This window comes from Gobio gobio (genome assembly GCF_949357685.1).
Source record: "Gobio gobio genome assembly, chromosome: 25".
In the NCBI taxonomy this organism is placed as follows: Eukaryota; Metazoa; Chordata; class Actinopteri; order Cypriniformes; family Gobionidae; genus Gobio; species Gobio gobio.
Genome location: NC_137121.1, coordinates 27,208,047 through 27,233,708, shown reverse-complemented (window position 1 = coordinate 27,233,708; position 25,662 = coordinate 27,208,047). Strand labels below are relative to the sequence as shown.

General features: G+C 38.6%; 2 protein-coding genes across 5 annotated transcripts in view; one reads left to right on the top strand and one right to left on the bottom strand.

Annotated features, from left to right (window-relative positions):
- Positions 1-1,702: 1,702 nt before the first annotated feature.
- LOC307121868 (cytosolic 5'-nucleotidase 1B) lies at positions 1,703-5,047 on the top strand. Of its 2 annotated transcripts, XM_079809628.1 has the most exons (6): positions 1,703-1,955; positions 2,034-2,147; positions 2,226-2,358; positions 2,861-2,983; positions 3,073-3,236; positions 3,349-5,047. In XM_079809628.1, the coding sequence occupies exons 1-6, from the start codon at positions 1,941-1,943 to the stop codon at positions 3,619-3,621; spliced, it is 822 nt and encodes a 273-aa protein (XP_079665754.1). In that variant the 5' UTR covers positions 1,703-1,940; the 3' UTR covers positions 3,622-5,047. The 2 variants fall into 2 exon arrangements, with proteins under 2 accessions (XP_079665754.1, XP_079665753.1); XM_079809627.1 differs by having other exon boundaries at positions 1,861-2,147.
- rassf8a (Ras association domain family member 8a) overlaps positions 3,736-25,662 on the bottom strand; it is a 35,280-nt gene continuing 13,353 nt past the window's right edge. Inside the window, exons 2-6 of one of the 3 annotated variants that reach the window (XM_079809624.1) lie at positions 23,849-24,052; positions 16,784-17,748; positions 16,523-16,600; positions 8,612-8,756; positions 3,736-5,012 (exon numbers count right to left, since the gene is read on the bottom strand). In XM_079809624.1, the coding sequence (XP_079665750.1) occupies positions 4,891-5,012; positions 8,612-8,756; positions 16,523-16,600; positions 16,784-17,748; positions 23,849-23,951 (1,413 nt within the window). In that variant the 5' untranslated portion in view covers positions 23,952-24,052 and the 3' untranslated portion in view covers positions 3,736-4,890. Of the gene's footprint in view, positions 5,013-8,611; positions 8,757-16,522; positions 16,601-16,773; positions 17,749-23,848; positions 24,053-25,662 lie in introns of all 3 variants that reach the window. The other 2 variants (XM_079809626.1, XM_079809625.1) reach the window with 2 other exon arrangements.

Here is a 25,662-nt window from a genome sequence, read left to right as displayed (position 1 = left end):
GCTTTAGATAAGTCCCTTTGGGGGTTTTGTCTCTCCCTGCACAGTATTTGGATTGTATGTTCTCGTTTTTATTGTAGGCCTATATATTTTATATTTGTGCAAATAAACTAAACCAAACTAGAAAAAAAAGTCAGAATTGTGAGATTTTAAAAAAAATAAATCACAATTACCTTATTTATTTTTTATTTAGTGGCGGTAGTGTTCAAGACCATCTAATCCGAGATCAAGTTGAGACCAAGACCAATGTGTGTTGAGACCAAAACAAGACCAAGACTTTGAGGGGTTGAGGCCAACACAAGACCAAAACCAAGACCAAGGCAGGGTTCCAGCACCCCTTAAATTCATAAAGATCCATATTACCGCCTGAGAAATTACTTATTTTTAATAATTAGAATAAGAAACTATAGCTATTATACCAATCAACTGAAATTCAACAAAATTCATCTTTGCACAGCAGAGGTTGTACAGAAGATGCATCTGAATTGGTAAATTACAAATACATAAATAATGTTGAGAAATTTTAAAAAAAATGTTTACTGAATGTTTGTTTAAAAGCAATATCATGTTTGCAGCCATGCTCAAATTTGTGAAAACAGCTCTCTTGCTCTTGCTCTCATCTCATACATTTTTGCAACAATTTCTTGAATTTTGTGAGCCTATGTATTCATTTTGGTGACATTTTTGACACAATCCTTCATTAATTTCTGAACTGGCACAATAAATAAATCAAATTAGAAATAAGTTGTTGATTGCATCTGAAGCAATAAGTTTTCATTCTAATCACATTAATAATGATAATAAATCTGACAATGTACCGGCAATTTAGTATTATCCCAGCAGTTGTGGTCTTGACCGGTCTTGACACAAAATCCAGAGTCTTACAAAAAAAAGACTTCGAAAAAAGTGTAACTGGCATGGCGGTGACATTGGTCGTATAGCGTAAGTGTTTTGAACTGCGAGAGGCGTTACACTTTCTTCGTAAGTTGAATAGGCAACAGAAGGCAAGGCGGTCTGGCAGAAGCTATAGATATACTTTATAAAGTTTTAAATATGGATATTTTTCTTACACAAACCCCCGGAGCCGTGTGGATTAGCCTACTCTTATGGATGGATGCACTTTCTTGTGCATAAAATTTTAGGCTGTGATTCACTGCCATTATAAAGCTTGGATTAGCCAGGACATTGTTTTAATAACTCCGATTGTATATTTAGTTTGAAAGAAGAAAGTCATACACCTAGGATGGCTTGAGGGTGAGTAAATTATGGTATAATTAAAAAATTTGGGTGAACTATCCCTTTAAGACCGGTCTCAAGTAGCCTGTTCTGTTTGTTTGTTTGTTTGTTTTCCAGAATTGCGTGATATAAGTTTGCAATTGCGTGTTATAAAGGCAGAATTGCGAGTTAACAAGTCGCATTTATCTTTTAATCGTGTTTATTCCGTGGCAGAAGCTTCCATACAGACAGAACATCAAGGTGTGGTTGCTGAATCAATATCTGACTCACTGAGTGAAAGACCAGTTATACTTTACAAATGAAGAAAGTTTTCTGCACTTGTGATTCATAAAACCTAAATCTGTATCATTACTGACTGGTTGTTCATATGACAGGATGGAAAAATGCAATGTTTTAATCGTGGATTAAATCGTGGATCTTTAAAACTCCTCCATCAAACGCTGATCAGGCTGATGTTATGCCGCTCCACAGCGCGAGGCGGCGGAGGACAGTGAAGTAAATGTTGAAGTAGCACTAGAACTTTACAATGCAGCGTGAAGCATATATAGGTCACATTTCACTTTTTTAATTACGTCATTTATGTCTTTTAGGAGCGTCCATATTATGTTTAGTTACGCGCAGGTTTGTTTTGTTTTTGTTGAAGTCACGGTCGCAACATTTTCCTCACTTCCGCATCTGTTAGGTAAAGGACGGATATTTTGAAGAGAATGGAGGATAACAAGGTAAAGTCAGAAGTTACTACACGAAACTTAATAATGCGCTTGCACTCATTCATGGCTGTATCTCATCTGTTTCTACAGATTTGCACAGGTCCTCTTGTGATTGCCCTGCAATATAATGACCTATTTGACTTGAACTCAACGTCCACAAACACAGATGCACTACTCAAAGGCAGAGCATTCACTTTTATTAAGGTAGGAATATATTTATTGGGTGTGACATACATGGCCATATTCAGATTTATGACTTTGAAATGCCTGGTGTGAATATAGGCTATGAAAACTGTGAATGAGAGACTTGTGGACCTGAACAAGACTGAATCTTTGCTTTTTGAAGTGATTCTCATTTCAAAGGAGTGTTCAGAAGAAATCAAAATGAAGATAGTTGAGAGTGTAAAGCACTATGGTAAGTTCACTTTGGTAAGATCATTTTAATATGGAGCCTACATACATACAATCAAACCATTGTTTTTCTGTTTCATCAAGTGGTCATTTTAGGTGCTCCTAAAAATGCGTATTATATTTACTATTAATCACTTCTGCTATTTATAATCCTGTTTGATTTTTTTTTAAAGGCAGTTTTGACTTTTGATTAAATTTTATTTTATAGATGCTGATACTGAAAAAATATAGTTTTTTTTTTTTTTTTTACATATAAAAGATTTTTTATGGGCCAGAATCACCATTTTACAGCAAGTGATAGACATTTAATGCATTTAAAATGCATAAAAAACTTTTATGTTATATAATTTATTGAAATATCTAAGGTTTCTCATAATAATAATAATGATAAAACTGTGATTTGTGCTGTTAATATTTTTCTACATCGATTGGCTTATTGTGCTTATTATATGTGCTTATTTTTGATGCTATATGCTTATATTGCTTTGCTTTTTTTCTATCACCAGGTCTAGAGATAGGCAAATTTTTCTTTTGCAAAAAGGAAGAACTCCTAAATACTCTTCAATCAAACAAAGTAAAGCTGTTCCTCTCTACTGACAGGGATGATGTCTATAAAGCTCTGCATACAGGTAGATCACCTCATGATGCATGAACGTTTAACAAGTTTCAAAGTTATTGGAACGCATTAGTTAATGTTTGCACATTTTGTTGAGTTTAGGGATTCCAGCTGCTTTGCTGTACGATCAGGCCGATCATCACATCCTCAATCAGCTGAAGGTCATTTTCTCAGGTGATGTTATCGGTTTCTCTGAGGATTCACTTGATAGTCTTACGGATTTTGGGTTCAGTCAAACCCAAATAGAGACCTGCAAAGCAGCAAAGGTAAATCATGAAATATTTGCATTTTTACAACTAATAACACGTCATCTGTTTTGCTCTAATACTATGTTTTTTAAGGTTTATTAGTCTTATTAACCTATTCTTATGTTATCAGATCTGCATGAAGGAGTTTGCCGTTCTGATTGGTCAGATGAGGAGGAGGTTCGGGCATGAGAACAGCCCTCTCTGCACCTGTGTCTTAACCGCGTGGGGCTCTCGAAATATCTGTGCCACTGCCCTAAAAACTCTTCGGGAATGGGGTCTTGAAGTGGACGAGGTGTTTTGCCTGGCTGGAGCTCCATGCAGCCCCATATTGGCTATAGTTAAACCACACATACTGTGGGACGGTGGCCTTCACAACATAAGGGACTTGTCGGCTCATTCCTAGCACACAAGTGTGGCTTTCCTTTTAATCCGGTGCCAATTCTGTTCTCTTGCTGTTACACTTGACTTTGCCTTTATTACTCAAAAGGGTTATGTTGTTCAATAAGGAGCATTCATATGAGGTGATTTGGCTTTAATAGGGATTCACATCTCTATATATAGGTGTATAGGGGTGTTTACAAAAAAAATATATAGTACATGGTTGACATTTTGCAAACTCCACATACTGTAGGAAACCATTTAAAACGAGTTTAATACCCCTAATATCTACTGACATCAAATGCATCCATAAGTACAAGACATGGAAGCTAAATCTGAGCATAAAACATCATAATAAATTTTACATGTACACTGAAAATACCAAAATCTAATTCACAGAGATAACATGCTTGCACCATCATTAAAGTAGAGTCTAACATGGCTTGAGTTGAATTTCAGTAAGGCACTACTGTCAGCTAAATAGCTGTGATTTCATTTTTTGGCTGAATCAAATGATGTAACACATATGCAATAATATTAATGGTTGACTCAAAATGAAAAGTCTCTCGAAACACTGATACATTTTTTTAAATGTCTCCCTTTGTTCCACATAAGAAAGTCATACAAGTTTGGAACAACACGAGTGTGAGGATTTTAATTTTGAGCGAACTATCCCTTTAAGAGTAAAAGTACATTTCAAGCAATAATACTTGTGTATTTGTCAATATCAGTAACATTTTATGCATATATCAACAATAAGGACAAAGTAAAGCTAGGAGTATGATATTTCATGCAGTAACATATTGCAGCTAAAATAGGTGATCGTCTTTGGCTCAACATAGTAAAACACAGATTGAGAAACATAAAAATCAACCACATTATGATGAAATGTAAAACAATAAAACGTATATATCACAGGTTTGAAATCTCATATTGATCTCTATTGAAAAAAAACTATAGAAGTTGCACATTCATACACACATCTTTAGAGGCTAAAATGAGAATACAAAAATATATTTAAGCTTCCAAAGTAATTCATCCTTCATCTGTACCACTTTCAAACAGTAGACACTGCAATGATACTATACATATGAAAATCAGAATGCTTTTGTTTGCATTTGAAATGGTATGCAGTTCTCTGTGATCAAGATCAAGTATTGAAAAACTGCATGAAAGGTTGCGCCACTGGTTCTCCTTTATGCTGAGAATATCTGCTGTAGCTAACAAATACAAATAATTCAGCCAAAAACATATATGTAGAGTTTTTTTTAAAGTCTGAAGTGGTTCATGGTCCTCAAACGTAGATGCCTTCAGGATTCAGACCTGAGGAGATTGGACTATGCAGTCCACGGATGCTGCCAACCACTGGATAAGATAAAGCTGGACGTTTCAACGAGCCAGTTAATGCAGCAAAGTCTGGGAAATAAAAGAAAACAATTAAATGACATCTTAAATAACTTTGTGTTATCTCATTGCACTAATGGGGATCTTAAGAATATAAAAGTATAATCAAGGTCAAAGGGGAAATTTGAAGAATGGACTTAGAATGCAAACAAGTGCAGTCTTGACCAGATATTGGCAGTTTGCATACATCTTCAAGCCGTTTTGACTTGGAATCGTTCCCAGGATATGAATTCTTGATATCAACAATTGAATTTCAACTAGTAAGAAATTAATTCTTGATATCAACTATTGAATTTCAACTAGTAAGAAATTAATTCCTGATATCAACAATTGAATTTCAACTAGTAAGAAATTAATTCTTGATATAAACAATTGAATTTCAACTAGTAAGAAATTAATTCTTGATATCAACAATTGAATTTCAACTAGTAAGAAATTAATTCTTGATATAAACAATTGAATTTCAACTAGTAAGAAATTAATTCTTGATATCAACAATTGAATTTCAACTAGTAAGAAATTAATTCTTGATATCAACAATTGAATTTCAACTAGTAAGAAATTAATTCTTGATATAAACAATTGAATTTCAACTAGTAAGAAATTAATTCTTGATATCAACAATTGAATTTCAACTAGTAAGAAATTAATTCTTGATATCAACAATTGAATTTCAACTAGTAAGAAATTAATTCTTGATATCAACAATTGAATTTCAACTAGTAAGAAATTAATTCTTGATATCAACAATTGGATTTCAACTAGTAAGAAATTAATTCTTGATATCAACAATTGAATTTGAATGGCAGCCTATGGTGACATTTCACTAGTGAAAATACAATTACAGATATCAAGAATTATAGTTTTTACTAGTTGAAATTGAATTATTGATATCAAGAATTCGATTTCTGCGAGTGATGACATCATTATTGATATCAAGAATGAACATTTTACTAGTGGAAATCTAATTCCTGATATCAAAATTTTCCATAGTTACTAGTAGAAATTTAATCCCTGATGTCAAATATAAGCATCTTAACTAGTGAAAATTTAATTGTTGATATCAAGAATTCATATCCTGTGAATGATTAAAAGGCTTGACAATTAACTAGTGAAAATTGAGTTCTTGAATCTGAAATGAATATTTTTACTAGTAACAAAGTAATTATTGATATCAAATTATATTTTTATAAATAATAAATACAAAGCTGATATGTGTACTTGGATTTTTCAACTAGTAAGAAATCAATTCTTGATTGAGAATTTGATGATAGCCTTTGGTGACATTTAACTAGTGAAAATACAATTACAGATGTCAAGAACTATAGTTTTTAGTTTTACTAGTTGAAATGTAGGGGAGAGCGGGACACAACACAACATGGTTTAAAACTTTCCACACATGCCAGGACGACAAAACAATGAGCCCCTATTAGAACTACGCTATTATATTCTATAAATGTTATGAATTCTTTTGAGAAACCATGAGAAAAAGGTGAATAATGAATGAGAGTCAATGTTCAGAAATTATTATTATTTAGCAGCGTGTTTGTTGTAAAACTAAAAAAAGGAGTATATTTTTAATGCTTATAAAATGCATTTATTTTATTTGAAAATGTTAATAATTATATTTCACTGACAAAATATTTTAGTTTTTCTTATTATTGATAATATTTTAAAGGTCCCGTTTTTCGTGTTTTTTGAAGCTTTGATTGTGTTTACAGTGTGCAATATAACATGTGTTCATGTTTCGCGTGTAAAAAAACACAGTATTTTTCACACAATTTACTTATCTGTATACTGCTGTTTTCACTGTCCTCAAAACGGCTTGAAAGATTTCCCTGTTCTATGAAGTCCCTCCTTCAGAAATACATAACGAGTTCTTATTGTGCCAGCGGTTCCCGTGTTGTGATTCGACTGCAGCTTAGCGCACGCAGAGCGCACGTTACCGGAAAGGTCACGCCTCTCACCATAACGGGGATGCATGCGCTCAATGATCTCTAAGTACAGCGTCCCTGGGAAAGCCAAACAAAGGTGACTTGACTCCGGGATGAAAATAACAGCGTCTCGACGACATGGCGACAAACAAACTATACAAACGCAACCGAACGCAACACTTCCTCTTCTCCACGCGAGAGCAACAAGATCACGCCCCCTTTTTCGCGTACTCTTGTGGGCGGAGGTTAGTCGACAAACTGCTCTACTGACGTAATTAAAGCCGGATGTGCAGGGATGTAGTCCAAACCGGCCGTTCGCTGTAGGCTTTGAAAGGGAACTTCTGTTAAATAAAATATCTCGCTTTGCATTGAACTTGGAGCTTTATCATTTTACAGGTATTATATATGCTCTAACAGCAACATTACACACTAACTAAAGTTTTTAAAATGGGATCACGAAGAACAGGACCTTTAAGCTGTCATTTGGTCATGTTACAATGTACCCCACCTACAGGGCATGTTGTCACATTTCACTTCCATTCTTTCAGGGTATATCAAGAAAAAATGTATACACTGTATTAATGAAACAAAACCACATAACTGTACTAGATGTGTGCAATTAATGTGGGAAAAATAAATACTCTGAAACACAAGTGGATTTACACAAACTGAGGAAGTCAAAAAGCGTTAGGTTGTGCCCTGCTCTCCCCTAATTCTTGATATCAAGAATTTGTATTTGTGCAAATGACGGCATCATTGTTTATATCAAGAATGAACATTTTTACTAGTGGAAATGTAATTCTTTATATCAAAAATTGCTATTGTTACTGGTAAAAAATTGAATTCCTGATATCAAGAACTAGCATTTTAACTCGTAAAAATTGAATTATTGATTTCAAGAATTCATGTCCTCTGACTAAACAAGGTCAAAATGGCTTGCCATAATCCAACAGTGATTATCAAGTGCTCCTGAAGATCTTAACTATCTTGATCAGTTGTGTTTGATCAGGTTTGGAGCTGAACTTTGCAGAAGGGTAGCTCTAGAGGAACAGGTTTGGACACCCCTGGGGTAAACTATTTGGCCACGACTGCAGGAATAACACTTACAATACCAGCTACAACCACGAGGTGGCACTTTGGATTAGTAATATAAACAAAACAAAAAAAAAGGAATCACTTTGAACTTAGTGACATCTACAAACAGAAGGCTTGCAATTGTAGTTCTTTTCCCGTCCAGGATTGACGTCAATAAAGTTCAAAAGATTTGTTTTTGTACTTGACAGAGTAAATGACAGAGGTAGGGCTGTTGAGTCAATCATTGCAGCTATATTCTGTCATGGCACTCAACTCTCAGCAGTGCTTCTGAATCACCTTCAGCCTTATATGGTTTACAGGAAAAAACATTAACTGTCCTGCCCACAAAAAACTTTTTTTTTTTTTTTTTTTTTTTGAAAAGCAGATACTACGAGGGCCTGCAGATTTGACACTGCACTAAATTGAAACCAGATGTGGCCTTGCCATTAATGACACTTGTAAAAAGCACTCATTACTCATTATGGTTGAGGCCTTGTCGTCATTCATGCTGAGTGCTAACAGTATCCATACTGTATGGAGCAATTCTGAACCACAGACTATTCGGTTCTGATATGGGGCTTTGGATATCAGTAAAACAGATACCTTTATCGTCTGTTGTGTTGCTAGAGTCCTCGTCGCCAGGCTCCACAGGCAGGACCGTCACTTTGGTGCCTGTTTGTTGAATAAACTGCTGTAGGTTTACCTGCCTCAACTCTTTCGTCAGCTGCTCCAGCTCGTACTGACTCTCCTGGTGAGAAGAGGGAGGAGAGGGTACTAATGAAATGTTTGTGTAGTGTTGCAACTGGCATTCAGCCTGCAGCAATGCAATAAAAACTGGCTAGTAACAATTCTCCAATGTACTTCCACAAAATTAGCTCAAGAATCCAAACACATGCGTCATTTGTGTATGTACAGCAATCACAAGTGAGAATGTTTTAGACAGATCCCTGCTGAAAAGAGCAGCCAAGACCAGCATGAATTTCTAGTTAGTGCTAGTCTAGTTCAGTGGTTCCCAACCTTTTGTCCATGAAGCCCCCCTTCCTTGCATAGAAGAAAACCTGAGCCCCCTCCCTGCACCCCTCTCTGGCAGAAGGTAGCGCTTATGGAACAGCAGCAATATAGAGTATCCTTGGTAAACAGAGCAGTGCTGCACTTATAAACACTACTTTAAAGGGATAGTTCACCCAAAAATTTAAATAAGCCCATGATTTACTCACCCTCAAGTCATCCTAGGTGTATATGACATTCTTCTTTCAGACGAATACAATCAGAGTTATATAAACAATGTCTTGGCTCTTCCAAACATTATAATGGCATTGACTTGATGAGTTGTTAGTCTATAAAAGTGCATCTATCCATCATATAACTGCTCCACACAGGTCCGGGGGGTTAATAATGGCCTTCTGAAGTGAAGCGTTTGTGTAAGAAAAATATCCATATTTAAAACTTTATAGCATGATGCATTCATTTAACTAGCTTTCGGCGGTCAGCGGTACGCAAGTCGACTTGCGCTAAAAGAGTAACCCCTGACGCGATGTACAGGAGCATCTCAAGCTTCGACACACCTCGTAGATAGGGCTGGGCAACAAACTCAAGCTCCTCTTCTCTTATACCGAAATTATCCGCCATTTCTCTTTAAAAAAATCTCGTTGTAGACTTCTAATTCATGACCGGTATTTTGTTTTGCTCAATCCTCTGCGCTAATGCGTTCGTCAATACGCATGCGTCAAGGGTTACTCTTTCACCGCAAGTCGTTTTGTCTACTGCTGACTGCTGGAAGCTAGTTATTTTAGTCTACAAAGTTTTAAATATGGATATTTTTCGCTTTAGAAGGCTTTTTTTTAACCCCCGGAGCCGTGTGGAGCAGTTATATGATGGAAAGATGCACTTTTATAGACTTAAAAAACAACCCATCAATTCACTGCCATTATAATGCTTGGATGAGTCAGGACATTATTAATATTAATATTTATCCGTCCGAAAGAAGAATGTCATATACACCTAGGATGACTTGAGGGTGAGTAAATCATGGGCTAATTTTCATTTTTGGGTGAACTAGCCCTTTAATAGGCATCATACGGAGGTAAGATGAAAGGAAAATATCATAGAACCTTTTGTATTCAGTTCCCTTCAGAAATGAATTCATATAAACCTAGCCTGGCTCCGCCCTCCTACGTATTTCCGCTCAATTTTCATTTTCCTTCAGTACTCCGTCTGGGACTGCGGTATAGTCTTTGGTTTTCACCGAACAAATTTTTACCGGTCCAATCAGAGAATAGAGGGAGTGGCTGAAAACGATGACATTGATGTCGTGCACTAGTTTGAGTTGTAGTTCACTAATGGCGGCGGAGAAAATATGCGAGCAAAGCCATTCATTCCGTTGTGGCACTGCTGCCGAGTATCCAGAAGTTAAAGCCGGAGCAAGAACAATCTTTGCTGAGTTTTTTGGTGGCCATGATGTTGTGTCCAGGGAAAAGTTAGTGGTGAAGGAGTTGGCTGAAGGCCTATTCGGGCGGTAATTGTTTAGCGTGGGGTCGGAAGGCATTGTCATCATTTACAGGGGTTAGTCAGTAATTTTATTCACTGCCGTCTGTCTCCCACCACCCGCGTAAAAATTCCCGGCCGAATTACCTACTGGTTTTGACAAACACCAAGGTCGTGTGGTAATTTAATTGCCGTCCGAATTCACTGTTTATATCCTTTTTGACCACTGCAGAGCACCGTGCGGTTGCGCTTCACTGTAATTTGGATGCATTTGTAGACTTGTTTTTCTTTAAATGCTGGCAAGTATTTTCAAGAGCAATATATTTCATCACGCTCAAAAAATAAAAGGAAGAAAAGCACGTAAACATTTGAATTGGGCCGTTATTTACATCAGTATTTATTCTTACATACCAAGCATATGATATTTTATTTACAGTATACAATCATGTTATGGACCACGTGAGCAGCGTTTTCCCAACCACAAAACTCTCCCCTCCACCATGATTAAATCACAATCCAATTGCACAAGGTTTTATCACTGAGGTGGCTGCACGTTTATTTTTACGGACTTCCATGTGAGAAATAAAGGCGAACGGTGCATGACATACGTCACGACCAAACGTTAGCGATTGGTTATGGCAGATCCAGAGTGGCTCTTGGCAGATCCAATAGTTTTAAAGGGTAACTAAACCCTAAACCAACTTTTTTTAGTTAATGATCTGTAATACTGGGGCTTTATTAATGCTGTTCATTGATTCGAGTCAATGTTTTGACATTTGAGTATAAAGTGTTTTAATTCTATAAAATATGGTGTAAAACCGCCAAAGTGCTGCCCTCTTAAGGTTGAACGGTGGCTACTGCAGTTTAATTTTCCTATTGGACGTTGTGGTACATCGTGACGTAGGATGGTACCTCCAACGGCTCGCTATCCGCGCCCCTAGCACGAGCTCACCACGCCCTCAGAAATGTTTCCCCCAATCACACGATGAGAACGGCTTCACTCCAGTATGAACTGTCATGTTACATGAAGTAAACATTATGAATGAAACTCACTTGAGACTTGCTTTAACATTGTATTGAAGAAAATACGGTTAAATAATGCAGTTGTCAGTACACGTCAGGCTTTTCTTGCGATACTATTGCCGCCCGTCATGTGTACAGATAATTTTCATACATGAGACGCACTTTCAAACCCTGTCACGCAAGTGGTTGCCGCGGACGCAGATAGATTAGGTCAGTTCTCTTGCGCGGCTGTTTCACTAGCATCGTCTGCATCGGGAGTTAACGCAGTTTGAGCTGCGGCTCGCATTGATAAGGCTCCGGGTTTGTGTCTGTTACAGACAATCCACCCTCCTCCACTTCAGGTGAAGGTAGGAGAAATGACCGCTCTGTTGCAAAGCTGGCGTCACTTCAGTCATTCTCCATCTTTGCGACTCGCGAGTCTGACAGCTGTCAATCAATCCGTCACTGCGTGTCTCAGGTGCACGCCCTCCGCTCAGCCCCGCCCTCGGTTTGTACCCTCTGTGTCCGCCGGGCTCTGCCCACTTTTCCAGCATTTTTTGAAAATTGCCAGTGGGTGGAGTTAAGCTCTGAGCAGGGGTTTAGTTACCCTTTAAACTTCAACAGAGTACCCGCCTTCAAGGAAGTTAACGCTTGTCAATGGAGAGTGGCCAGACTCTCTGTACAAATGAAATGTACGAGAGTCTGGTAGGATCAGGCTAATATAAACCCCCACCCCAATTCAATGTTTAAAGGGGTCATATGACGCGATTTCTTGTTTTCCTTTTTCTTTAGTGTGTTATGTAGCTATTTGTGCATGTATAAGATCTGCAGAGTTACAAAGTCTCAAACCCAGAGAGATATTCTGGTCTCACTTTATATTAGATGGCCTTCTATGTACTTACATCAAAAAATAAGTACAATGTACTTACTGTGTTCATATTGTATTGTGTTCATATCTACAGAAATTAATTACAGATGTAATTACAGGCAGGTCATTTTTAAAATGTAAGTACAATGTAAAACATACATGTACAAAATAAGTGCACCGTATCAAATGATTCATTTAAATGATAGTACATAGTAGTTAAGGCCACCTAATATAAAGTGGGTCCGATATTCTTTGTAAAAGCTAAGGCTCAGTCACACCTTCCTAAAGCGCTTCATCCAAACACGTTCCCACAAATCTATGTCAGTCTGTGGGGGCAGAGTTTCATAACACCGCCCAAATGTATTCGTAAAGAAAGGCGGCGTAACTTTTATTCTCGCTGTGGTATTGTTGCCACCGCCATGTCGTGGAGACGCAGTGTTTTTTCGTATTTTCTAAATGTTTCGAATTTTTTCGTTGTGTTTTTGGCCTTCCAAAAGAGGACACAATTAGAAAACAGTGGTTAAGCTTTATTTACAACACTGTTCCAGAAAGGTACAACCCAAATATTCGACTGTGTGCTGCGCATTTTTCTGAGGACTGTTTCCAGAACCTGAGAGAGTACAAGGCCGGCTGTGCATAAAGGCTGATTCTACAAAGTGGGGCAATTCCTTCTTTGCAAGTACAGTCTGGCGCTTCTGACTTACAGACACAGCCTGTAAGCATGTTTTCATTTTTTAAGAATTTGCTACCAACTATTCAAATGCAGTTTGAAGCAGTATAGAGAAGCGCTTGTTTGTCGTTTCTACTGAAATGATTGCCATGCATTTTGTGTGCAAGTGCAGAACAAAGATTGGCCGGAATAAAAAAAAAATTCTGATTGATGGTCGGTCGACCGGTGCATCTCTACTTCGGGCAACCCTTCACCTGAAGCTGTAATGAGGAGAACACGCTCTCGTGTGAGGGAAAGAGTTCAGAAGAGAGTGGAAGAAGAGCAGGTTTATTAGAAGACCAAGATTACTGGGATTTTTTTAATATATAAAGTAGTTTGAATTATAAAAACTTTTTCACCGCGTTATTATTGTACTCTAGTCTAATGGAGATGCAGCCGCTGCTGATCTCACGGCTGGTGTGAGCAATCTTGCGTCTTTTGTGTTGTAAAAATGTGATCGGTTTTCAACCCCAAATCAGAAAAAGTTGGGACAGAATGGAAAACGCAAATAAATAAACAAAGAAGTGATTTCTAAATTTACTTGTATTTCATTGCAGACAATATGAACACAAAATATTTCATGTTTTGTCTGGTCAACTTCATGTCATTTGTAAATATGCATCCTTTCCTGTCATTCAGACCTTCAACACATTTAAAAAAAAGTTGGGACAGTAAAGCATTTACCACTTTGTAATGTTGCCATTCCTTTTCACAACACTTAAAAGACGTTTAGGGACTGAAGACACCAAGTGATGAAGTGTTTCAGGTGTAATTTTGTCCCATTCTTCCTGCAAACAAGTCTTATGGTGGGCAACAGTACGGGGTCTTCGTTGTCGCATTTTGCGCTTCAAAATGCACCACATATTCTCTATTGGAGACAGGTCGGGACTGCAGGCAGGCCAGTCAAGTACCCGTACCCTCTTCCTCCGCAGCCAGGACTTTGTAATTTGTGCAGAATGTGGTTTTGCATTGTCTTGTTGAAATATGCATGGACGTCCCTGGAAAAGATGTCTTCTTGAAGGCAGCATATTATGCTCCAAAATCTCTATGTACTTTTCAGCATTAATGGTGCCTTCACAGAAGTGCAAGTTACCTTTGCCAAGGGCACTGACACAACCCCATACCATGACAGACCCTGGCTTTTGGACTTGTTGCTGGTAACAGTCTGGATGATCCTTTTCTTCTTTGGTCCAGAGCACACAGCGTCCATTCCTCCCAAAAAATACCTCAAATACTGATTCATCTGACCACAGTACACGTTTCCACTGTGTGATGGTCCATCCCAGATGCCTCCGAGCCCAGAGAAGTCGACGGCGCTTCTGGACACTGTTAACATAGGGCTTCCTTTTGGCACAGTACAGTTTTAACTGGCATTTGTGGATGTAACTACGTATTGTGAAAGTAGTCCTGAGCCCATGTGGTGATATCGCTTATATGACGATTCTTGATGCAGTGCCGCTGAGGGATCGGAGATCACGGTTGTTCAGCTTAGGCTTGCGCCCTTGTCCTTTACGCACTGAAATTCCTCCAGATTCCTTGAATCTTTTAATTATGTTATGCACTGTTGAATGTGAAATATCCAAATCTCTTCCTATCTTTCTTTGAGGAACATTGTTTTTAAACATTTCAATAATTTTCTCACGTATTTGTTGGCAAACTGGCGATCCTCGGCCCATCTTTGCTCCTAAAGGATTAGACCTTTCTTGGATGCTGCTTTTGTACCAAATCATAATTACAATCACCTGTTGACATCACCTGTTTCAAATCACATCATTATTGAACCATTTTACCTCATTACTAGCCCTAAATTGCTCCTGTCCCAACTTTTTTTTAAATGTGTTGCAGGTCTGAATGACAGGAAAGGATGCATATTTACAAATGACATGAAGTTGACCAGACAAAACATGAAATATTTTGTGTTCATATTGTCTGCAATGAAATACAAGTCAAAGTAAATTTAGAAATCACTTCTTTTTTTTTTGTTGCATATTCCATACTGTCCCAACTTTTTCTGATTTGGGGTTGTATGTTATTGTCAAGCTGAGAGACCATATATAGAATCAAAGGAAGTAATTATCAACTGGTTCCGATCAGTGGCCAATTATTTGGAGCATTCCTAGAAACTTTACCTATGAAAAGGGTTTTCATATCCATATTTGACCTCAAAGCATATAAGCTCCTGCGCTCCTGGCACCCCCCCATGTTGGGAACCACTGGTCTATTTCACCATTTACTGAAGCTTGTCAACCGGCATGAACATTTTGCTGGTTTAATTACTTAAGAAGCCTAATGTGGGAGACCAATGAGTCAAGGTTTGGCTGGTTAGCCTGGTCCAGTTATTCCCTGCTGGTAGATGCAGATATTTTTGGATGGCTCTTAAAAGTGTTAAGTAGAAATGCTCCCTGCTGCCTTTGACATCACAGCTCAGGCTAGTCGCTAATGAAAGACTTTGCACGTTCTTGTAGAGCCTTCAGATAACGCTATTAAACAACCCAAAAATGAAAATTCTGTCATTTACTCACCTTCATGTAATTCCAAACCCGCAAGACTTTCGTTCATCTTTGTCGGAACTCAAATGAAGATATTTGTTATAAAATCTGAGATGTACCTCCATTGACCTCCAACTACCACTTTGTATGAAAGTTGTTTGTAAGAAATATGATTGCTTTATGTGATGAACAGACTGAAATTAGGCTTTTATTCACATATAAACATTGATCAGTGGGCATAAACAGAAGCTCAACCACAATTGCTTCTTGCGGAAGCTCATGTTGCGTAACACACAAGTATATTCTCAAACGTCAAGCGAACATGCTTGAGCATGCATTTACCACAACTGGTGTGAGCTGATGAATGTTTACATGTGAATAAAAGCCTAAATTAAGTCTGTTCATCATATAAAGCAATCAAGTCTCTTCAGAAAATTTGGAATAAACAGCTCAATTCATATGGATTCGTTTTATGATCTCTATGAACTTTTTGAAGCGTCAAAGTGGTAGTTGTGTAGACTGTCAATGGAGGGACAGAAATCTCAGATTTCATTAAAAGTATCCTCATTTGTGTTCCGAAGATGAACAAAAGTCTTACGGGTTTGGAACAACATGAGGGTGAGTAAATAATGACAAATTTTTGATTTCTGGGTGAACTAACCCTTTAAGGCTGCAATACATCACAAGACTTTTAAAACTGAGATATTAAAATACTAGGCATCATACACTTTGTATTTTTTTTTTACTTTGTAAATGGTTACAGAGAAAAACTGGCCATGATACACTAAACGACTGATACACTCTGAAAAGAATGCTAGGTGACGCATGATAAATGAAAAAAAAAATCTGCGTTCTAAAATTGGCTCAAAACATGTTTGATATCCTCCGATTGGATGGATTCATTATCAGAAGCTAAAAAAATATCTGCAAAATCAGACATATTGCAGCTAGCGTCGACTCACCAATACTGCAAATTGAGGTAAAATTCTGGGCAAAAGTTGTGTAGTGTATTCAGCTTTTGTGCCCATGAGCAAAGATGGCTGAAAATCAAAAATGGATTAATCCGGGTATTGTAGACTTCTTTGCAGCCAGATTACAACATACACTAATGAAAAGCAGTGCTTGTCTTTATAGCAAAATTCAGAAGCACTGCGCTCTTCAATGTTATATTTAAAACTTGGATATGGATTACTCAATTTTTAAGTTTGTTCACCTTGACGTACCTGCATTCTCTTGCACGACTCAGCCAGTGAGCGGTCCACTGCTCTTGAGCTGTTTTCAAGCTGGGCTGTGTGTTGAGCCTGAGCCTTGAGTTCTGCTTTCACTCTCTGAAGTCTAGCCTTCAACTCCCCTTCACTGGCCTGCTGGGTCTCTCTGATCTCCTTATGCTGCTTTTGAGCCTCTATCCCTGCCTCTATACCCTGCAGTGACATCAGCCGCTGATCCATATCCGCCTCACAACTGTGCAACCGACTGCTCAACTCCTGGATTCGTTCCTGCAGCTGCCTCTCGCTCTCCCGCTCGATCTGGAGCTCAGTTGCCCAGAATTCCTCTTCCTCGATCTCCACCTTGTTTCTTCGGACCTGCTTTTCCAACCTTGAGACCTCCTCTGTCATCTTCACATACAGTTCATCATCCTGTAGTCCAACTCTTTTCTCAGTCAACATCCGAAGCTCTGCCTCGTACGTCCCCATCCTGCTGTCTAGAACTGAAAGAGTCTCCCTTTGCAGCCTCACCAGTTGGGTAAGATCCTCCACACGGTTGCCTGTTAACCGAGGGGACATTGACGGCGAATTGTGGGCACTTCTCACTAAAACCTCTCGTTGTTTGGCGCTACTGTCGCCGAGCCGGCCTCCACTCAGGATGTCCCTCAGACTGCGGGGCACACCGGTGAAGGTCAGAGACTTGCGCCGTGGCTCGCGTCGGCGGAGGGAACGATCACCTGGAGCTCGGAGCTTGGCCATCAGTGGAAGGCTCTGCCGATGCAAACCACGCTCTGGGCCCCGAGGAGTCAGACTTTCAGTTGGGGGGTACTCGTTGAGAGAAGGACCCGTGCGGTGTAGGATAAACTGCACGTCACCGGCATACTGCCCCCACGTGTTCAGAGAGGCCACCGGACTCTCGTGAGGAACAAGATGTCGCTCAGTGTCCCTCCATTTTTCAATCAGTGTGTAGCGTCCTGTGCGACCTATAAAAAAAAGAATAAAGTTTGCATTGCTGAATAAGATTGTAACCATAGATATTAAAGTTTCACTCAGTAATGTTCTGTTCTTTCTGTAATTTTATTACTGATCTAGTGTCAGTGCATACAAAATTTATACAAAACAGCCATATTGCTCGAAAGTCAGAAAATTCCTCTTTATTTTTAGGTATCTGCCGTCAGACAGTCTGAGACATCATTGCTACAGGTTTGCGTCTTGCTTCAGGCTTGACTGACAGATTCTGACACCGCTTTCTGACAGATTCTGGCATTCTGACATTGCTTGCTTGCTAACCACTATTCACTCTATTTTTTTAATTGTTGTTGTAAATATTCTGCTCACTGTGAAAGTAAAATAGGCTACAATGAGTTTATGCCAGTAGTTGCATATTCATAACTGTAACCACACAGTCGATCGAGAACCACCATATGGCTCTCTCAGTGTTTGCTAGTGTGTCGATTCAATTAAAAATCCACATATTACATATTTAAAATGTCAAAATTGGCATGTCACCAACCAATCATGATGTGGCACAGCACGCTCAAATTTCATTGGACAATGTGAAGTGGCGTAATTTCCTGTTCTTATTCATAAATCGGTTGAAAACCACATAGACACGGTCTTTTTCAGTTTCTTTAAACAAACGTGAAACAGCTAAAAGAAAAAAATGAGTATCGAGTGTTGTACTGTTGTATACAATTTCTTCAAGGTTGGCAGGTCTGCAAATATGCATTTAAATGTACTCTCTATAAATTATATCTAAGTGTGAACTCATGAATTAGGCAAATGCTTAAGAATCGATCATTGGATCATTATGGTGCGTTCACACCAGACGTGAATGAAGCGTTTCGGGCAAGTGATTTACATGTTAAGTCAATGCAAAGACGTGAATAGACATTCTGTGGCGCGATTCGCCGCAAATTGAGCATTTGACAAATCAAATGAGTTGAAAAATCTGAACTTTGGCGGATATTCGCGCCGCGTTAACCAATCAGGAGCTTGCTCTAGTAGTCACAACAATTAAGACAACTCATATGTGGATACCCGGACCTGTACGTTATAGAAACAGGACTAAAAAGGATCTTGCTTGGAAGAAAGTGAGTGAGGAGGTCGGACAATCTGGTAAATTGTAAAAAACGCTCTTTACTCAATTTGAGCTATACATAGGGTGATTTCAGGGTGATTGGGACACTCTTTGCCATTGAGATGACTTGGAAAAAGTGTCCCAATCACCCTGAATTCATCAAATTGAGACTACAAGCTAGTTTAAGCCAGCAAATTAATTCTCGCCGTATTTTAAAACAATCATTGTCAGCCATTTCGCAACGAGACAAGCCGGCCGGCAGAAGCCCCACCCATGACGCAAATTTGCATCTGTTGTGTACACGAATGAAGCGAGTAAACTCAAAATGTTCAAAACGCGCACTTTATTCGCTTCATTTACGTCTGGTGTGAACGCACCATCAGGATGACAATGTCAAGATTCATCAGGCTCATATTGTGAAAGAATGGTTGGGTCATTTTTACACTTGAATTGGCACCTCCAGAGTCCAGACCTTAAATTCATTGAGATTGGGATGTGCTGGAGAAGACTTTACAGAGTGCTTGACAATTTTTGGTCAAGATCTTGTAATGACAATGCAAGAGTCCAGCACTCTGTAAAGTCTCCTCCAGCACATCCCAAAGACTTTCAATTAATTTAATGTCTGGACCACTTAATGTGTGAAAGTGATTCTTTATTACGCATTTGGCAGACGCTTTTATCCAAAGCGACTTACAGTGCACTCATTACAGGGACAATCCCCCTGGAGCAACATCGAGTAAAGTGCCTTGCTTAAGGACAAAGTGGTGGTGGCGACTGCTGGGATCGAACCAGCAACCTTCTGCGTATCAGTTCAGTGGTTTAACCCACCATTCTTTCTACAAAGCTACAAACTCCATCAATTAGGTTTAGAAGAACTGTTGCCAAACATATAACATGCTAGAAACAATATTAACTGCAATAATGATCCAATCATTGACTCGCATTTGCTTATTTAAATCCAAACAGCAACTTTTCCTTTTTTGGCCGGGCAGTGTATAATTATAGTTATAGATTCCCCTTTTTTACATTTGAGCCCCTGCACTCTCTGCACGTCCCCGCTCCACTACCATATAATTTGCTATTTGGCAAAACAACCAAATAATTCTTCTTAATATGTTTAGACTTTATTTGAAGATATTAACCCTCAGTTAAAAAACATACAGATTACTCCCTAAACTGTGAAAGAGGATCGAGGTGTTCTTAAGAGTTTTTTCTTTCAGTAGAATGAGTCAGATTTTCCATGTCAGCGGGCACTTTGGTTGCGCCAGTGCGTTTCACACTAATACAAGAGGGGCCCTTAGATTATACCAGTCTGAGTGCAGCTGAAAATAGAATCAAACGGTGACGTCGACAAGACAGGTTTGAATCAAAAACAAATTGCTTTGGGTCCCACTGGTGATGTAATTAAATGAAATCAGCTTTGTAGTCCATTTGTGCCTCTTCTTAAACTCCTTAAAATATGCCTGAAGTCTTTAGACAAGCTGTTCAACTAATCTCAAGCTGTTGGAAAGCCAATACAAACTCTCCTATACTATCTTTTCAATTATAAAAAAAAAAAAGAGGATGATTATTCAAATCAACCTGGATGCCAGATGGTTTCAGCGTCACTCAGAATTTATGGCATCTGTGTTAGCAATATAGTTTCCATGATTTAAGTCTTCCATTCCACTGTTGGGGAGTAATCTTTTCCAGTAAAGAGATATTTTTTAATAGATAGCATGACAGTAGCATGACAGAATTATATTGTGCAACTCCTTGTGTGTTGGGAAGCCTTATTCATTTTGGTGAATCAGTGTGTACAGACTATTCCTTTTATTTAACTACTCGTTTGAAGGCTTGTCCCAGTTGGCAAGCTAACCCCTCACTTTAGTCCACACTTTAGGAAGAAGTCTGCTTAAAAGAAATGTGCATCTAAGGTGCAGAGCAGTCACAAAGAAGTGCTCGTGAGCCAAACTTTAAATGACAAAAGGGACACCCTACGGTCTTGCGTACATGAGGACGAGTACATGGCGGCCATTGTAAGTGTGCAAGACTACAAGTGTACATGAAGTGTCTTTTTGGGATGGGGCATAAAGTGTATTACCTCTCCATGCAGTTTTAAGTGTACTTATTTTTTGCTAAACAAATATTTAGTTAAATACTGCTACTTATAATGAGAGTTAATAGTAAGTAGTAAGATTTTGAAGCCCAAAAAAACATGTCCCTTCCATCATAAAAGTAATCCACACAGCTCCAGGTGGTTAATAAAGGCCTTCTGAAGCGAAGAAACATATCCACATTTATAAGTTTATAAACCATAACACTAACAGCCGTATGCAAGACGAGTTCCGGTGGAATGGTTATTTCTGACTAGGGCTGCCACTAACGACTATTTTTATATCGATTAATCTATCGACTAATTTATCACAATAATTTTCAACAATTTTGCTTAAAAACATTTAATTTAACTTGCAACGTTGGCCTTCAGTAGTGTGCTATAAAAAAGTATAAATGTAAACAAGCACTTGACAAAATGTAAAACTAAAACAGTAAAAATTTTAAAAGGAAAAAATTTGTAAACCAACATAAAAAAAATTATAATATCAGCAAATACTTTTTATATAGAATAGTGTTGTCACGATACCAAAATTATGACTTCGATACGATGCCAGACTAAAATACCTTGATACAATACTGAATCGATACCATGGCAAAAAACAGTAAAAGTAATCGAATAATATGACAGAACTTACTATTCATTGTTTTATCATTGTTTTAGGGTTAAAAAAACCCTAAAAACTCACTTGGCCGGCATGTTCCTGCCAGGTTCCTGCCCTGCCCCGCTTCACACAGAATATTAGGTCCGGCCCTTTAAGAGCTGCACGGACCAAATTCATTGTAACACCCGATTTCTCATTCAACTCTTTATACGTTCACTAAAGACATATCCAACTGCGTTTACCCGAATACTCGCCAGAACATGCATTTTTACATATTTTTTACCATTCAAACTCAACAATCCGCGAAACTGACGACGCAATCTGTCTGAGTGAAAGGCGTGTGGTAGGAGTCCGGCAGCGCGTGAGCACGTTGCTCTGTTTTCTGTTGCTTTCTTTTCCTGAGCTGCGCGTATATATTTGACTGTTCTACTTCCATTGTTTAATGAACGGTGGAAGCAGAGCTCACACACACATCCTCACTGCTGTCACACTTCGACGCAAATTAAGAAATACTGCTCTTATAACAGTGCTGTAATTTTTAAAATACCGGTACTAATACAATTTCATATCGTACCCAACTTCATCCAGTCGACTAAAAATATTGACGTCGGCTAATTAACAGCGACGAAGCAGTCGATTGTATTGACCAATCGCGTCAGGCCTACTTCTGACCCGTAATTATGGGAACATTTTCATTTTTGGGTGAACTAACCCTTTAAGTCATACAAGTTTGGGACGATAATGAGGGTGAGTAAATGATTGGTTGAATGAAAGTATTCATTCAATGACACTATTGTCTTTTAAAGGTGCTGTATGCAGGATTGACAATGGGTGAAATGGGTACTGCAGTCCAAATTAAAAATATTGGAGAGCGTCGTTTCTCAGACTCGACGCTCATGCGGGTTGCCAGCTTGAGGACACGCAACAGGAGCAAACGCAATTGACAATGAAAGCCACACTGTAAGTTGATGAGTTGATTTATCCGCGTTTTAATATGCTCTCGTTCATAAGAGATTTTTAGATAGTTGCTGAGGCTTTTAAAAGGAACACTTCACTTTTTTTGAAAATGGCCTAATTTTACGACTCCCCTAGAGTTAAACAGTTGAGTTTTACCGTTTCCGTATCCATTCAGCCGATCTCCGGGTCTGGCGGTAGCACTTTTAGCATAGCTTAGCATAGATCATTGAATCTGATTAGACCGTTAGCATCTGGCACAAAAATTACCAAAGAGTTGCAATATTTTTCCTATTTAAAACTTGACTCTTTTTGTAGTTACATCTACAGGCATTTTCATCTAAGACCGACGGAAAGTGAAAAGTTGCGATTTTCTAGGCCGATATGGCTAGGAACTATACTCTCATTGATATTACGCAGCACCTGAAAATAGTCCCCAGCATGCTCCCTGTGCAAGCAGGTTGTCACGTTGGTTATGTTGACGGAAGTTAGCCTATTTTCAGGCACTGCGTGATATCATTGCGCCGCTGCACCCATGGTATGGCGGCAAAGTTCCTTGATTATTACGCTGGAATGAGAGTATAGTTCCTAGCCATATCGGCCTAGAAAATCACAACTTTTCATTTTCTGTCGGTCTTAGTACACAATGTATCTAAAGAAAAGTAAAGTTTTAAATTGGAAAAATATCGAAACTCGAACAATGATCTATGCTAAGCTATGCTAAAAGTGCTACCGCCAGACCCGGAGATCGGCTGAATGGATTCGAAAATGGTAAAACTCAACTGTTTAACTCTAGGGGAGTTGGAAAATGAGCCTATCTAATAAAAAAAAAGTGGAGTGTCCCTTTTACGGTCGGGTAGAATCTGCAATCTCTGACCCAATTTGTTCGCTGGCTTCCATGGATGCAATACGATGCGTTTTCCACCAACTGGCAACCCGTGGTGTTGAAATACTATTGGGTAAATTCGCAACATGCGGTATCGCACAAACCAAAACAAAAACAGACATTCCGACACAGAACGCACATTTCAAAGTAGAATAACTGGCTGTAGCATTGGTTTTCTGAGAAAGTAGGTGAGTTTAGCATGTTTTCTACATATCTGCAAGCATAGTATGGTATTTTATGCTTTAGTAAAGTGAAAAACTTACATGCAGCACATTTAAAGATGCTTTACAGCTGAATTTTGTTTGCATCATTGATCATTATTTTCCTGCTTATCACTGTAAAGCTGCTTTGAAACAATCTGTATAGTAAAAAGCGCTATATTAATAAAGGTGATGATTGGAATGTTCCATACAACTTCTTAAAACATGAAAGATTATATTAAAGGAGCAATTGAGACTCCTTACCAATGGCTTGAGCCAGAGCAATGACCACTTCCTGGCAGGTTGTGGCCTCTGTGACCCCACAGACCACGCGCTGAACTCCATCGACCCACACCTTCAGCTCCATCCCGGGTCAAAATCGGCAGGGTCTGGGGTTGCTGGTCTGTGACGTCATTCCGTTCTGCTCCAGGGGTCCATCACTACAGCTGTCACCCCCTCACGGCAACTCTGCAGATGTACAACACAGGTTAGGAAACACCTGGGAATGATATGTACACATCTCACTGCCTTATGCAGATGCCAAAAAGTGTAGGCGTGTAGTTTGATCTTGTGTTTTTGCACATTTTTAAACAGGTCCTATTATGCTTTTTTTTTATACATTTTCAACTTTCTTCAGTGTGTAATGTTGCTGTTTGAGCATGAAAAACATCTGGAAAGTTACAAAGCACAAAGTCACTCCAATGGGAGTCATTCTCTACATATCAGTGCACACTGTTTCTGAACTCCCTGAAACGCCTCGATTGTAGTCTTGAGTTTTCTTCTGGGAACAAACATGTCACAATATTCTTCAGTTAAATAATTCCTGCCTAAGGCGAGGTGAGACCTGGTTGAGTTGCATTAGCAGCGTGTTGAAATTTGTAGTTATAGTCATAACACACTGATCCAGCCAACCAATCAGAGTGTATTGCGCTTTTCAGAAGGAGGGGCTTCATAGAGACAGGAACTAAACAGAGCGTTACTGACAGCCAAGGAAAAAAGGTGCAGCAACAATGACAAATAAGCGAAAAATAATGTGTTTTTTGAACATTAAACATGAAAACCTATTCTAGCAGACCCCCAAACACAAAATCAAGACCTTGAAAAAGGGCCCAATATGGCCTCTTCAAGTCAAAGACACCATGTTGTAAAGTAAATGACAAAATGTTCATTTTTGAGTGAACTATTCCTTTAACACTATTCTTTTGCTGCTTTATTTTCTTTTTTAAATGCAAACGATTTATTCCCAGAACTCTGTTCTCAACTGAATGTTTACTTGTATGAAGTATCAAAGTGGCATTTATGGTTAAAAAGCTATTACCATTATACAACTTTCTAACCTTTTTTGTTTGCTAAAACAAATATCCATTAACTTTACAAATCTGAAAAGCATCTGTCTAGAAACAAAGACGAGTGTTATAATGAGAGCCTTTCCTAATCAGGAAAGCTTTGTAAAAAAGGAAATGACTGTGCTGTTAGCAGGAGACCTCTGTGCTTCCAGATGGACACGTTTCCTTCCTCAGATCTCGGACTAGTTGAACAATCAGCTCTTCTTTAAAAAAAAAAAAACAAGAGAGTGCTGTCTACAAGATGATTCAGTCTCTTTGAAACAACAACAACAACTCACATGTTCCTAAAATAGCCTATTTTCCAAGAAATTACTTGGCCACGAATCTGTGCTTTTTGTGGAGGTGCGCCCAGGGTGTGAAGAGGAGGAGGAGAAAATGAAGGAGAAAAAAAACCCCGTTGGCTGCAGTGTGGACGTCCCGCTGGATACAGTGAGACCAGCTGGACCTGACATTATGTTCCTCCCACTTCTGCAAACAGGTACAATTTTAGGACGATGGATTGGCAAACATGCACGATCTGAGCAGATCTTCAGCATTGCAGAGAAAATTCACAGATTATTTTCTCAGCAAAGAAAACGTTTCACATACTGTGACATAAAACAGTCTGGGACTGACTTAAGAAGATCCATTTGCAGATTTATTGAAGCAATGGTGTTAATAAAATAAAGCAAACGGTTAGAGGGATATACAAAGTCTAGTGTTGTAGTCAAGACCACCTAAACCGAGACCAAA